The following is a 16495-nucleotide window of genomic DNA, read 5'->3' on the forward strand; positions in this document are numbered from 1 at the left end:
ATGTAATGTCTAATTTTCTGAGGACTAGTATGCAGAAATTGGAAGGCAGCCATTAGAGTTTTCAACTACATCTTGTACTTGCATCAATAATTATTATTGTTATCCGAGAAGGTCTGAAATTGAATCAGAAAATTTGTTGCAGCAATATACTTCCGACTTCACTATCTTTGAAACATGTATGACAATTATTTGACAAAATACCAACTTCAGAATAGATGCAAATTTGAGTTGTTTCATTTATGATCAGCTTGTTATATAATTCTTAGATGCTTGCAATCAGATTATGATAAGTTTCAGATTGTATGTGATTTGTTTGACAATATTCCTTAAATCATAAACCTTCATTTTCTTACATATATTAGCAAGGGATATTACAGCATACTAGCTGCATTGCCCAACCTGAAGCGGATGTTCGAGAGTGAAAGATGGTTGGGGAGTCCTTATGCTACGAAGCCTGAAGCAGAGAAGGTTGTGGTTGCCATTTTTTATTCTAATTTTGCCAAGAGGGTGGAGGAGATCATCAATGTAAGTTTTGAAACTTTAATTGATGATTTATTATTTAATTTTCTAATATTACAATGTGCTGATTTTGTTAAATTTTTTATATCTAGGTGTCGGAACCATTGGTGAGGGCCCTACGAATGGTGGATGGGGATCATAACTCCATGGGGTATCTATATGAAGCCATGGATAAGGCCAAAGAGGTGATTCAACACTTGTATGGGTCAAACAAGACCAAGTATGAACCCATATGGTGCATAATAGATCAGAGGTGGAACCATCAACTCCACTAACATATTCATGCTGCTGCCTACTACTTGAATCCCAAGTTTTTCTACTCCCCAAGTTTCAAAGCAAATGCAGAGGTTAAAGTTGGCCTCGACGCATGCATTGGGAGATTAGTTGATGATGAGAACCTTCGAGACCTGATACTTGATGAGTTGCAGAGCTATAAGAAGGCCACAGGGCCATTGTTTTCTTCACCTGATTGCAAACGTAGGAGAGACACCCTACAACCAGGTAAAAAAACATATGTTTAGTTTTATTTTACCATTTATTTCTCTCTTTAAGATTATTAAAATCTTTGCAAGTTATAAATGACATTTTTTATCCTTGCAGATTTGTTGTGGGAAGATTATGGTGCCACAGCCCCTAATCTTCAAAAGCTTGCCATCCGCATATTATCGCAGCCTTGCAATGCTTCTGGTTGTGAGCACAATTGGAGTGTTTTTGAGACCATCCCCACAAAAAAGCGCAATAGGTTGACTCAACAACGCTTGAATGATCTTGTCTATGTGCGGTACAACCTTCGATTGCATGAGAAGGTGCAAGGGTAAGATTCACATGAGGCACTTGACTTGGATGACATTGATCCATATTCATGAGTAGAGTTGTTGCTCTTGATGATGTTGATAATGATTTGGATCCATTCCTTACTGATGAGCAGCTAAGTGAGTTGGAGAGGGCAAGAGAGGAATGGGATTCGGAAGTTGCAGCACGTGAGGAGCGCGAGGTTGATCATGCAGCAGAGGCACCTATTGAGGATGTTGCCATTACTTCAGCACCACCCCCCCAGCGGCAACAATCTATTTTGAGCTTTAGTCGTAGGCGCAATTTATGATTTCTCCTTTTCATTGATACCAAAACTTGAACTTGATATGTAATCAAAATTTCAGAGGTTGTAATTGTTTTGAACTTTTGTGGTCTATGTCACTATGATACATTGATATGTATTGAACTCTAATTCATATGTTGCACTTGTTTTTTGGTTTATGCTATGTATTTAACTCAAACTTTGATTTATATATCATGGAAATCAGTATATGTTATACAAATTTGGTGTAAATGTGTATTTTTGAATAATATATTAAAAAAAATTTATGTTCAAATGTTCAATAAAGTTGCCGAGTATTGCCGGGTTTTTCCCCGAGTTTTTGCGAGTCCCGAGTTTTTAAAAAAATTTGGGCTTGCCGAGTCCGAGTTTTTCAACTATGGTTTTTACCCATTTATGATCACTTTGTGGGACAGCTGTCAAGGAGCAGTTGGGCAGACTGTTTTGCAGTCATTTTGGAAGCCTAACATTGCCATCTCTGGACGTCTACAGTTTTGTAAAACCCAAAAATAATTCTGAGGTATTTTTGTGAGTAGATCTGCTTATTTATTTGTCTCTATCTCAGGAAAAATTAAAGAAAAATCAGTCCAATGTTCTTCTGAAAATTCTGGGCAGTCATAAGGGTTTATGTTGTAATTTTTTGAAACCCAGCATTAATCAGAACTCTTTATCTTTTAGTTTTAAATCAGTTCTCAGATCTGATCAGAATTCTGGGTTGTTATGAAAATATTTTTATGCAGGTAAATTTTCAGATATTCTGTGCCCTAGTTTGCAGAAGTTTCTGTCATTTTTCTATTACCCCTAGACAGACAGCAGTCAGATTTATATTGTACATTGTGGACCATCAGCCATAAGAGAATTTGGGATCATTCATTGGCTGGATACAGAAATCTTTGATAGTTTGAATGGCAGAATAGTTCAACTTCTTTTATGCTCCAGATGGTAAGAGGCCAGATCTGTCCCACTATTATGAGAATCTTCATGCAAGGCTAGTAATCAATATCGATTCCAGAATTGTTATCTTTTTACAATTAAATTTGCTGTTGTAATGTTCTGTGTCAGCTTCATTTCAAACAGAACTTCTGTATTTGTTCAGTTATCAAAGTGATATCTAGCAAGATATTGTGCTTCTGAGTTGCAAATGTTGTTGAAATACACATACACACTGGTGTAATTCATACAATTTCCAGCTTGAGTTATTACAAAAAACTACTGACTTTTAATCCCTTAAACTAATTCATCGTGTAAAAGAAAATAAACAAACTTGATCCAAATATGGATAATGAAATTAGTGTCTTTCTTCCTTTTTTTCTCATTTGGGGGTAGACGGGTAGAGGAAGAGGGTAAAAATAAGCGTTTGTGTGTGTAAGATAGGTTTACAAAATTTCCTGGTCAAGCATAAAGCCTGTTGGGGATAATTACAAAGATCATTTTATGGCTGCCAAAAAGAAAATAACTTGATGACTAAAACATGGTAAAAAATCACAATAAGTCATGACTCACAAGCTCACGGTCAGAGGTGATATTTTCAGCAGAAATCTCAATATTGTTTTTATGATTTATGACAACAAACCACACCCCAAATGAATAAAATCATGATTTTTGTCCCTTTTTTCAAGGTCAGCTGATTTTTTCTTTTTTATGGAAACACTAATCATACCCTTGTTTTTTGCCACCTACACAATTTCCACCCCTTCACCCCAACCCCTCTGCCCTCTCTCCCTGCCCACCTTTCCCCCAAAAAAATCCTAACCTGAACCCAACTTTTTTCCATTAAAAAAAAATTGCATGCTTTTGAAAAAAATGTCTTTTGGTTTGCCAATTTATTGCCAAGAATGATTTTTGCTGCTATGCCGAAAAAGAGAAAATGATAAAAACACTTCAAGGAGCACAAAACAGAAGTTTTAGCAACAGATGAATTTCCTGCTCTAGTTTAACTTCTTGCTATCACAAAATCAGATTTACCCATTAATTTTTAAACATAGCAAACAAAAAAAACACCATGTGACCAGGAAGGTCATTCTTAGCTCCACGCATAGTTCCTATTGATTCTGCAGTGTCTTCTTCAATTGTGGAGGCTAACAGGCATTCGATGGTTTCTTCCCCTGACTTCCTACTAACAAGGTTCGTTGGTCTGCAAAACCTGTGTGTTCGTTGAGAAAGAAATTATGTGGTGGGTAAACTTTTACTAATATAAGACTTGTGGAATTGCTGGTTGGACAATGAGCTATCTCTCCAATGAGGATTCAATCAATGGTCTATGTTCTATTAAAAACACACTAATAACAACGCCTTAGTATTGCGAGGCCTTCTTCCTGTTTGCTTAGGCAGTGGATAATATCACATTGATTATACTTCATGTCATAGAGTTTCTTTAACAGTTAAGCTTAAATTTTCTTGGCTTTGCCCTTGATACTTGTTTTGGAGCTTCATTGCTTTCAAGAGAATATTTAGGGTGTCATTAATGTCAGCCAATCCAAGATGTATAGTTGTTTCAATGGATTTGATATGTCTGTCTGAATGGGTTTCTGTGTTTACAGAGGATTTTTCATTCCATTTTGTGGCTGGATGAGATTCAGAATTTAAGGATTTGTCCCAAACCATGAAATGGCCACCAATTATCAGTGGTTGCGAGTGTTGAAGACCAGTTGCAAGCTCCAGTGAGACAGACATAAAGCATACTGGAGCTGAGTCTTTAAGAGGAAGTAAGTGAAGGAATATACTCATCCCTGGAAATGACATCTGCAATGCTTGTAAGCTTGAAGGGCTACACAGAGATAAAACCCAATTTGTCAGCTACAGATGAAAAAGCAGCACCATGAGCAACCTTCTTATTACTATTTTTATGTTCGTTTCTGGTGGTAATTATCTGGGCTGGAACAATTTTTCAAAGTGGAAACTCCTCCTCTTTGCGTTCCTTGTATCATATTATAAAGTAACTTAGCCTTCATCATCAAAGGGACAATTCTCCTCTTCTTTTGTACTAATTTGAACAGAGCTTCTTTGAACAGAAAAACTTTTCATTTTTCCTAGAATAAGTTTTCAAAGGAATATGACTGGCAGTAAGACACACTAGCAGTTAATGGTTAATGTATCCATAACCTTTGTCAAAAGCCTTAAGCTTGTCCTTATATTCATGAATCCATGATCAGAATTGGATTGAGTTTCCACACAAAATCCATTCTTGGCTTTCACATTGTTTTCACTTTCCTTATTTCCTGCCTGATCCGTTGGGAAAGTTGCAAGAGCCATGTAGCCACTAACAACTTATTGCCAAATATCATACCCTAGGGAATTCAAATAGGTTTCCATCCTTATGCTGCAAAAGGCATAATTCGTTCCATCAACCAATGGTGCCTTGTTTGATAAAGATCCATATCCTTCTTGTCCAGCCATATGTGCTCTTTTAGATCTTCCTTTAAAAGGTTAGGCTACATCTCAAGGAACCCACTTTGATACCAATTGAAGAGCACTCAGTTATACTTAAGGGGGTGTGGGTGGAGGATCAGTATAACAACAATCTTTTACTTTTTCAAAACTTAATTACCACAGCAGTAATCTTTCAAAACTATCATCCATAGAAATAACACACATGCAAGATATAGCAATAAGGAACACAAGAGGACCACACAATATATTCCATGCTTTATTGGCAAAACTTGGCATCCAAGATTCAGAGAAACATCGAGTTCTGAAATACTATAGTGGGCCGATAGATATATTCAAATAGAGATGACCTTCCTAAATATTGAAACACTAGGAACTGCTTATAAATGTGCCACAAAGTTTGAGAAGAAATTCAAGCAAAAGGGGAAGAAAGATTACTTTGCAAGTAACAAATCCAAAGGTGAAAGTAGCAGCAAGTTTTCATGAAAACAAGCTACCAATAAGCCCTCATCTCAATCACCAACAAGGAAAACAAGAGCAAGAAAGACATCCCAAGGAAACCAGCCTACAACAGGGATGCATCCCTACTCTTTTTCGCCCCATTTCTAGGACAGGGATGTTCTAGGGATGCAAGGACGACCGTTGAACGGCCACCACAGCCGAGACACCACCGAGACGGGGGGGACTCCTAGGAGTCCCCTAGCCTCCCAGGGATGCCTAGGAAGCTCCCATAGCCTCCACTTAGAAACTCGGTCGTAAAACAAAAAATGGTGAAAATTTTGTGAAAATGGCATCCTTGTCCTCAAGTAAATCTCAATATCTTCATCAAAATATATACATGAAATAAAACATTTAAGTATAAGACACATTTCTTATACTTTAAGTTATATTTCATGTATATGTAGGGTGTTTGAAAGTCGTTTCAGATCTCTAGGAGTTATAATGTAGATTCTAGGTTTTAGAAGATTTATAGATTTTCAGACTTAGTCAAATTTCAATAATCAGCAAGCTCCTATCAGCATTCTCTCACTCTCTCTATCTCACTCTCTTTATCTCCCTCGAACTCTAGACCTATGTCTCTCCCTACTAATCATCCTCTATCCCCTCTCTACCTCTTTCTATCTCACTCTCTATTTTCTCCCTACTAATCTCTCTCTACTTTCTCCCTACTAATCTTCCTCTATCCCCTCTCTACCTCATTTTGGAGTTGCCCCCAAACACCCATCAAAGTACAAGTCTAAGCAAGTAATAGGCCAATGAAGAATCATGATCATAAAAATCTACATAATGCATATCACTTGTTGCAAATCTTTACATATTTATAGTCAAAGCTACAATCAAGACCCCTTGCAAGAGGCACTACCTTGACCACAAACCTCCACTCACCATTCTTATTGTTTATGCAATCATTTCCATGTTTTCTATGTTTATTAGTTTAAAACCTTAAACTTCACTTTGTATGCCAAAGTTTCATTTGCAATTCTTATACTTATTCTCGTTTTGCACTTTACTCCCAAAGTTTCAAAACTTTGCCCACCATTATTAATGTTTTGGATTCAATGCAATCATTTTCATGTTTTTAACGTTTATTAGTGTCAACTTTACATACGGTGGCAAAGTTTCATTTACAGTTCTTATACTTATTCCTTACACATCTTTCTATAACTAATTTTTTAAGTACTGTATATGTATCAACGCCCCCCCACCATCCCCAAACTTAGGCCCTTCGTCCCTGTTGTGAGGTATTCACACATCGCCCCATCAAAAATGGGGACCCCCCTTTTTTTTGCTTTCTAGGTAGTGTTTGATGTCCTTAGCTATTAGCCTTTGCATTAGGGAGGTATAGGCGCTCAAAAGGCAGGGAGTCAGGTGAATAGTCTTGCATGAGTGTGAAGTAAGTTTGCAAAGTCTAGATATGATGAGTTCAATCATGAGTAAGGAAGGATTGCTAATTTGAAGGTCAATTCAAGTACTCCTCTTAAAAGGAACGAACTTGACTTCATGAACACTCCTTGTGTAACGAATTTCTTGCACTTCTCCCACAAAGCGAAAATTCACTCTAAGATCTCATGTTGAGCAAGTTACCATGTATTGAAGCTGAGAAAGTAAGCGAAAGTGAGCAAAGAAGAGTTCGGTCTTGATTTGAAATCCACTTCATAAGCTCAACCTCAGGAGAGACTTCACCCTCAAGGTCAAGAGACCGAACTTCATGACTTAACAATTTGGAGCGAACTTCATGACTTAACAATTTGGAGCAAACTTCATGACTTGAGCATTTGGAGCAAACTTCAGGAGTTGAGAATTTGGAGCGAACTCCACCTTTTATGGAGCATGAGCGAATTTCATGATGGAGAAACAAAAGAGGTTTGAAAACGTTTAGTTTGAAGCAAACTTCAAGGATCATTGCACATCAACAAACTTCATGAGTTGCACTTTTGGAGTGAATTTCATGAACTCAACATTTGGAGCGACTTCATGAGTTGAGAATTTGAAGAGACTTCATGAGTTCAAGATTTGGAGTGAACTTCATGTTTGAAGGATTTGTAGCGAACTTCATGAGTCAAGGAAATGGAGCGATTTTCATTCAAGCAAACTTCATGAGTTGAGAAAGACAAGCGAATAAGCCATGTGAGAGAAGCAAACTTCATGTGCACACCCCTTAAGGCGACTTTCATATTTAAGCTTGCATCACAAATTGACCTACAAAGGTGAACTTCATGAGTTTGAAAATTGGAGCGAACTTCATGAATCAAGGAAATGGAACAAATTTCATACAAAGGCGAACTTCATGGGTTGAGAAATTGAAGCGAACTTCATGAGTTGAGAATTTGGAGCGAACTTCATGAGTTGGTGATTTGGAGCGAACTTCATCAATGTGCACACATGAGTGAACTTCATGTTGAAAGTGGAGGAATGAAGGAAATTTGAGAGCACTTACTTCATGTTCAAACACTCGAGAGCAAACTTCATGAGTTCAAGATTTGGAGCGAACTTCATGTAGAGACCCACAGGAGCAAATATCATGATTTGATCTACATTAGCAACTTCATAATCTTAGTAAGGTGAGCGACTTCAAAAGTCAAGGTATATGAGCGACTTCAAGATTAGAGCATGAAGAGCCAACTTCAAAAATCAATACACATAGGCGACTTCAGGAAATGAGATACATCAACGAAGTTCAAAAATCCAAAGGTATGAGCAAAGTTCAAGAAAATGGAGGAGAGCAAGTTCAAAAGACACGAGCAACTTAATGAGCATCAAGAGTGGAGTAATCTTCAAGAGCTCCTCTTTAAGAATGAAAAATAACTTCAAGTGTCCCTTCATGAGGGCGAATTCTCTTCATATGCTCTTATTAAATCTATGTATCTAGTGTATTTGATACTTGCTTGTTTGTTTTGCAGGAGATGAAGAAAGAAATAAGGAGATCACAAAAGAAGCACTCACCTACACAAAGACATGAACTACAACATCAACTCTCACAGCACCAAGGAGTCACAAGACAAGGAATTCCGAAGGAGGGGGACAATGGTGACATCAAAGGCACATCAATACTTCAAAACCAAGATCTACACCTTGCACATCTATGATTGAAGTCCTCAAGAGCATACTTTCAGAAGATTTAATCAAAGTTTGAAGATCATCATCATCGTCACGGAAGTTGGATAATGTTGAGTATCAAGAAATATCCATTCATGATGATCTATCAAGCTTACAAAATGCAAGTTGAAGGTCGAATCCTAGTCATCATACCAATCACCACCCGCCAATCTGAGAAGTTCCACTTCAACATGTCTAGATGCAATGTACCTGACTCACCAGTGATGGCACAAACTCCGAGGCACCTGCCCTTGTTATCTATTGGTCATGCCAAAATGTTGTAATTATTTCATTGGCCAGAACTGAGTTTGTTGTAACAAACCCTAATTAGGGTTTTCATTGTAAAATCTTGGCCATTGATAGAGAATCAATCCTGGCCATTCATTGTAAATGAACTTTCTATAAAAGCTCAAGCTCTTCATTTGTAAAGGTTAATACTTAGCTAATAGTTAATAGCAATAGAAGGATAGATAGTTTTGGAGAATAGAATAGCAATAAGTGTAGAGTAGGAGGAGAAGGCAGAAATTGTTGCCTAAGTTGTAAATGAACTCCATTTTCATTGAAGTTATGGTGAAGTGTGTTGTTTCTTTACAATATGCATGGTTTCTTGTTGGATCTTCATGTTAGATGATAAATAAATTAGATTGAATGGGGGAATTTGTTGAATGTATTCATGTGGAATCAGCCTAGTCCATACCACTAGCCTCTTACTGATTGGAAATGTGTCTTGCGTGGTCAACTGGAATGATATGAGCTTAACTTCAAATTGTTATGCATTAACCTGAATGGTGAGCAATGTTTGATGGTAATGATTTGAGAATCTTTGAAACGTCCTTAGAAGATTGCACTGAGCTTGTGTCAAATTGTTCGGGTTGATGGTGAGACCTTGCCCAGTAGGATTCCATCTAGTCATTCACTCATCTTCTTACATTCTAGGCTTTAGGAGTACTGTAGACTTCTTAAACCCCATCTCTTTTGCTCTTTTTTTTTCTTTTTTTTTTTGTTTGATCTCTCAGCTGAGTAGATAAGATCAAGTTCCAGCAAACCAAGCATTCAGGCATTCGAATGTAAGTCCCCTTGTGATTCCAGCATAATCACATCACCCAACTGAGTTTATCCACACGTAGTGACCCTACATTCATGAACCTTGGAGTCTTCTCAAGTGATCCTTAAGCTAATCTTCAGCATTTGAGAGATTTTGTTCAAGAGAGGATAAGATACTTTTGGGTATTTTATTATGTTTTCGCATGTGCATTAAAAACACATCAACAGTCCCCCCCCCCCCCCCCCCCCGTCAGGAAACTTTATGGAACATTGAAGAAAACAGTTATGTGGTGTGAAATTCACAAAAGTTCTCAACATAGTATTAAGGATTGGAAGGCTACTAAAACTTTGATGGCAGAAACATATGAAGTGGAGCAAGAAGCTGATACATTGCCTACAAACCCCTTTGAACAAAAAGGTGGTGAAACAATTATTGAAGCAGAACCATATGCCATTGTTGCCACTGCGAAAATCATACCCCGAGAAGATAATGAACATCTATTTCATTCACAAATGTGGTGAATGGAAGGACTCTACACTTCACAGTTGATAGTGGGAGTCAAAAGAAAATATATTTGCTGAAGCTGTTAAGAGATTGGACTTGTCAGTATTATGTTTCTGGATTCAATAGTGTATGGAATTTTTTATCATCCTAGACCTCACCCAAACCCATATTCCATGGGCTGGGTGAGCCAAGGGCAAGATATACAAGTAAGTAAACAGTGTTGCTTATCTTATTCTATCAAGCCATTTAAAGATGAGGTTGTCTATGAAGTAGCACCCTTGGACTACACAATGTATCAACGTCATAGTGCCTATGAGTCAAGACAACACAATGTTATTGTCAAATTGGGTGAACGAAAGTATTGAATTCTTGAGGTAAGTCCTACAAAATCTGCCTCCTTAATTAGTGCAAAACAATGTAGACATTTGATTGCCCACACTGAATCATTTGTATTGTTAATGATATGACCAGAAGAGGAAAAGAAAGTCCAAATGTGTTCCAAGCAGTGTTATTCAGTCCTTTTCGGATTTGTTGGGTAAAGATATTACATTTGTGGTTAATGAATCTCTAATTAGAAAAGCTCTGAAAGGAGTTCTAATTACATTTTTGGCCTTGATTCCTGAAAAGTCAAACTCTCGTCCTTTGTAGATACTCGCAATGTTTTGCATTCTTTGAAGAATGGAAGGAAAAAGGAATGATTAATAAATTAGATACTGTTAAAGCTTATGATAAGGTTTTCTGGAATTTTTTGTAAGAGGCGCTTACCACATTTGGTTTCCTGTTAAGTGAATTGCTTGGGCCTTGTGTTTCGTGACTAGTGCTTGATTCTCCAATTCAATGAATGGCAATCTAGCTAGGTTCTTCAGCAAATTCCAAAGGTATTCATTACAGTGACAAATTCCAAAGGTTTTCATTACAGTGACCCTCTCTCCCCCCTATTTGTTTATCTTGATGGCCAAGGCTCCAAACTACTCCTTGCAAATGTCGTGCGCAAATGGTGACATTTCTAGAGTAAGTTTGGTGTTGTCCTTTCCTTCTATAATCCACTTGCAATTTATTGATGATACAATATTGTTTTGAAAAGCTTCAGTTGCAAAAGCAAGGCTCTCACAGAAATTCTAATTTATTGAGGTGCAAACTCTCAAATTCTTTAATGAGGAAATAGAAATACCCACAATTTTCATCTTTAATGAAGACCCTCGTCTCCAACTTCGTATCATTAATGTTCTAGGTTTTAAGGTGACATCTGTCCCACTAAATATACGGCAATTTGTTCTTTATAAGTTGTTGTAGGGGTAAGTTTTGCAACGAAACACTATTAAAGGTTGACCTCTTAAAGTGGCAAGTGGTTGAGCTTAGTTGGCCATTTTTTTTAAATTGAATTGGTACTCCAACCAATGCTGGCTCACCTATTGGATGTTCTCCTATTTCAAAAATTGTTGGTTTGTGAATAACTACCAGTACACATAATTTTTCTAAAATAATTAGACGCTTTCAATAAGTTTTTGAACTGCATATCACTGCATGCATAACTATCAACATCATCCTAAAAAAATCCACAACATTCAACATACAAAATGAAAACTAACCATACAAAGCCTACAATGAAAATTTGGAGCCAGCAGATCAAGTTATACACCAGGCTTAACACTTCTACTCTGTGTTTATGCCTTGTTATATTTCAGAGTTCTACAGTCTATGCTAGACCACATCTGAAGAGTTCAAGGTCTTAACTGCATAAGGCACATTTGGAGTCACCAAGCCTAATTCACAATGGACTTAACAATATGAAATTCCAACGTTTTACAGATTAATTAGTTACTCGGTGTTAAAGCCCCCTTGAATTGAATAATGTTTCTGTTCGAGCCAGAGAAAAGTTCAAGAGTATAAACTGTTAAAGCCTTTTGAGGGCCTAGGCCCACATCATGCAGCCAAAGTGTACCAGTCCGATAGCTATCTTTCACCTATAGCCCACATCATATGCAGCCAAAGTGTACCAATCTGATAGCAAACTTTCACCTATAGCATCTATAAACAAAGTAAAATGAAAGTTGTAAACTAGAGCAAGTAATTATACATTATAATTGTACCATAGAGAAATAGATCAGCACAAAGATCCACACAAAAAATAAGAAAGACAGGGAGACAAAAAGCTGAGCAAGATGGATTGATCAAATAAGCAAATCCTCTGCTGACATTTAAAGAGAAGACTAGTTGACGATATCATGTAGAAAGCGTATACTGAAGATTCTGCTTAGAACAAATATTATCTATATAAAATTTAAAAAATTTACTAATATAAGTTTTATCCCACTTATTAAATAAGCTGCTCTTAAGTTTAAATGTCCAGTATATGTGAAAAAGACTTACCCAACCAATTTGCGCTCAGTGCAATCAGATAACAAAGGATCTCAGCACAAGCCCATTTTTCCTTTGTCTTCTTTTCTGGTAATTCACCCTCATCATAATGAACCTAAAAATAGTAGGAAAAAGAAACACACTTAACATTGAGTCTCTTGTAAGTGAGTTATTAGACATCTTTGAATCCTTTGACCTTCCACTTAGATAAATTATCTCTGCAGAATTTCATTATGAATATATATGACTAGACATATTTCAACAAAAAGGTGTAGACGTCTTATTCGTAAAACATTTAGCGGCATGAAATTGTCCAGACTCCTAAGAGATCAACAAGAAAGGACGGAAGACGAACATTTAAACCCACCCTGAATGCCTGGTTAAACAGAGGAACACATGATTATTCAAAGGGTGCTACAATGTTATCATAAACATCCTTCAATGAAGCAAATCACAAGAGTAGAGTATTTAGCATGTAAGGCATGTCAAAGATAATAGATGCTGGTCCCAAGACCAAAATCTATTGGGTCTGTGTAAAAGTTCTCAAAATCATGCATAGTCTCAAATGGCAAATCTACTATAATCAGGAAATGTAAGTATCATCATAATGGAGTGCCTTGAGCAAACTTTCTATTGATATTCAATTTGGCCTCCTAAGTTTTTATCATCCTAGTATACTTTGCCTCAAGGTTCCATTTGACAGTACACCATGGTTGTTTTGAAACATCCATAATTCTGGATGTCATCCCAAGCAATTTCCTCTGTATTGTCCAGAAATATATTTGCAACCAAGAAACAATTGTTTTTTATTCACACCATATTTTTCTTCTACCGTACATCTGGTCTTGAGGTCTGAACTTATTTTTCAGGTAGCTATTAACGGTATAAATTAATAATATTCCTTCCCTGTGGGGTCTAGTTGACATTCCAGAAATCACAAGGACTTGGGAACTTTGAGGGATGTCCCCTTCCCACCCTCTTTTTCAGAAGATTCCCCAAAAAGGGTAACATTCCAAGGACATCCCTTGTTTTTTGAGAAGAAGTCTCTATCCCATCCACCTTTTTTGAAATTCTTGGGGTTGTACCCTAAAAGGGAGAATGTCCTGGGGACTCCCTGGTATCTAAACATCCCAGGGATTTAAAAGCACCTCCTCCATCAAATACATAAAAAACAACAAAAAATAAAATAAAAAGCAATCTAAAACAAATAAACCATAAAAAAGGACCCATCAAGACTCCACAACCCAAAATGACATTTTAAACCCTTGCACATTTTTGTTTTGCACTCACCAAATGAGAGAAGGAAAAAGGCAGAGAGAGATAGACAGACAGAGAGAGAGAGAAAGAGAGGGAGCAATTTCCAAGATGTGAAGTGAATGATGACTCCAATTTCTAAGCTTGTTGCTTAATGTACCTACGTAGCAGGCATGATGCAGCATTTCTCTTTTGGCATCTCTCAGTATAAATCATACTTCATCTTATTTCCACAATCATCAGTCTATTAGATGGATTACGGAATCAATCACTTTTTATCGTACTAACTATTTTGGTTTGTTTATGTTATTTTTAGGTCAATATTATTTATTTTTCTGTCAAAAAATTCGACATGAATTTTAGAAATTATTTTATGAACCATCCCGCCTGCCATCCCCCAAACCCCTAACATAGAGAAACACTGTAAATTACTTCACAGTTCACAGTTGAGATATAAGTTATAACCCTACTCCATAGAAAAAGGACCCGAACCTTTATAATCTATTTATATTTTAAGTGACAACACGGGCAATCCTTTCAAATTCCAGAATAAATACCCTAACTGTTGCTTAAAGAAAAGAAAAACTAGCAAGATTCTAAATCTACTAAGAACCATCGTTAGGAAAAGATAACAAAAGGTTACTTTTCCTCTGTCATTGTCCTTCGGTAGCATTGAAGTTTGTTCCCATTTCAATTTTAGATATTACCTTCCTTTACTAGCCCATTCTTTCTTGCATCCAAAAGATAGTAATAGTATGGTCATGAGTGGTCAAAGGAATTGGGAAAAAATAAGGACCATCATCTTAATGCATGGCAAGCAAAACCACAATGCCCAGGCAATCCATTCAATAATAAATCTGCCATAACTATCTCCATTAGTTTATAACTAATTTGCTGGTTCAAATTTGAATTTAGGTTCCAGTACAGCAGTTCACCCAAATAAATATTCCCTGCATTTGGCACAATAGTTCACTAATTCTATTTTAAACCCAGGTTCAATATGGCTTGGGTACAACCATACCAAAAAAATACACAATATATACAAATTAGTAAGGGTTACGAGGGTTGTTAGTAGTTTCCCTGAGTTTGGCACAATAGTTAACGCAATTTTTTAAACCCACATCCAATGTGACTTGGGTATACCGTATAGCCATACAAAAAATAAACAATATTCAAAATATAGAAAAATATTAAAATTTTAAACCAAATAATTTAGTTATGATTGTAAGTGTAGTTAGTGTAGTTATTTTGAGGCTCAGTCCAAATTAATATATTTTTATTTTTTTCATTACTAACCTTTTTGTTTCAAAAATTTAGCAATGGAATCTTTAGCATGGCTTAGCTATAGAAAGTTAGTATTACACGACTCACTTGGACTCACCAAGACTCTACGAATCCCAAGACAAGTGACCCTGATCAAGTCTTGGGGGCTTGAGACTCTAGTAATCGACAATCTAGAAGACACACTAAGTCTGCCAAACTTGTTGAAACCGACAAGTCCAATCGACTAGACTCAGAAACTGTTGAAACAAAAACCTTCAAATCATCTCTTACACCCTAAAAACACGTTCATTTGTTTCCAAACACAAGTAGGAACGAAAAACTAGCTTTTGAACCAAAAAATGTCATTGGAGAGAAAAAAGTTGGTTGAGTAAGAAACAGTGACTGAAGATCACTAGGGCAGGTTTGTAGTGGCCCTTGATGCACCCAAAGGAGCCTAAGGAGGATTTGGAAGAACCCATCATTATTTTGGAGCTGCCTATCATCATTTTGGAGCAAATTTGAAGAGGTAAGATCATACTATGAAGTTTTTTTTTTCTTTTTTTTTTAATTTCCATTATGCTCTACATTTATTTATTTTTTCATTTTAGGTTAATAGATAAAAAAAGAAGCACTAACTATTTTATTTTTTTCAAGATTTTATAGCTACAAACTCTAGCTGTTTATTTATGTTGTCCTCATTTTTGTTTCCAAAAATGAAGGACCCCTACGGTGAAATTTTTATGAAAAAATGAAAAAAATTACTCTGTGGCACGCTTCCCAAGGCAAAATTTCGACTAATCCTTGGATTGGCTTAATCCTCAGTCCATTCTCGAACTACATTTCGAATTTCGTCCAATTCTGGGTTCGTTTGCTATGCCTTTCCTTCAATTTCGGGTTTTAAAACCCCAACTGCAGGTGGAGATATTCATTGCTTTGGTCTTTGTAGGGGAATTTTTGACCAATTACATATGCACTTTTATTTCAAATATGTCACTTGTAATTTATTTTAAGTTTCCCCTTTGATGTTTTTATCTTTTTATTGTTTTTTGGTCATTTTTAGTTAAAATAGGGATTTTTTGACTCAACTGCAAGTAAACTTGCAGTTTGTTCAAAAAACCCCTACTTTAATGGTTTTTACATGTAATAGGGATTTTAAATCCCCATTACATATGTGCAAGTGTTTCTAACTTGTTGTAGGGATTTTATTTCCCTTTTACAAGTATTTTAAACTTGCAGTTTGCTCCAAAAAACCCGATTTTGCCTTGCAAGTGCATTTTTGACAATTTTTAAACTTGTCATTTGTCCAAAAAATCCCGTTTTTGGCTTGGTAAGTGAAAAAGTGAGTTTCTAAACTTGTCATTTGTCTTAAAAAACCCGATTTTGGCTTGTAAGTGGAAAAAGTGAAAATAAAACTTCTTGTTTGTCTCCCAAAACCTGATTTGCATGATTTTGGGTAATTCGAACTTGTTGTTTGT

At 36.5% G+C, this 16495-nt stretch overlaps 1 protein-coding gene across 8 annotated transcripts in view; it reads right to left on the reverse strand.

The window, feature by feature from the left end:
- Nucleotides 1-16495, reverse strand: part of LOC131076744 (uncharacterized) — a 179521-nt gene that overhangs the window by 129840 nt on the left and 33186 nt on the right. For 6 of the 8 annotated variants that reach the window (XM_058014059.2, XM_058014058.2, XM_058014062.2 and 3 more), the window contains one exon: nucleotides 12516-12618. The exons of the other annotated variants lie outside the window; for them this stretch is intronic. In XM_058014059.2, the coding sequence (XP_057870042.1) occupies nucleotides 12516-12618 (103 nt within the window). The remainder of the gene's footprint in view (nucleotides 1-12515; nucleotides 12619-16495) is intronic. 8 annotated transcript variants of the gene reach the window in all.

Source organism: Cryptomeria japonica, chromosome 10 (genome assembly GCF_030272615.1).
Source record: "Cryptomeria japonica chromosome 10, Sugi_1.0, whole genome shotgun sequence".
NCBI classification, from domain to species: Eukaryota; Viridiplantae; Streptophyta; class Pinopsida; order Cupressales; family Cupressaceae; genus Cryptomeria; species Cryptomeria japonica.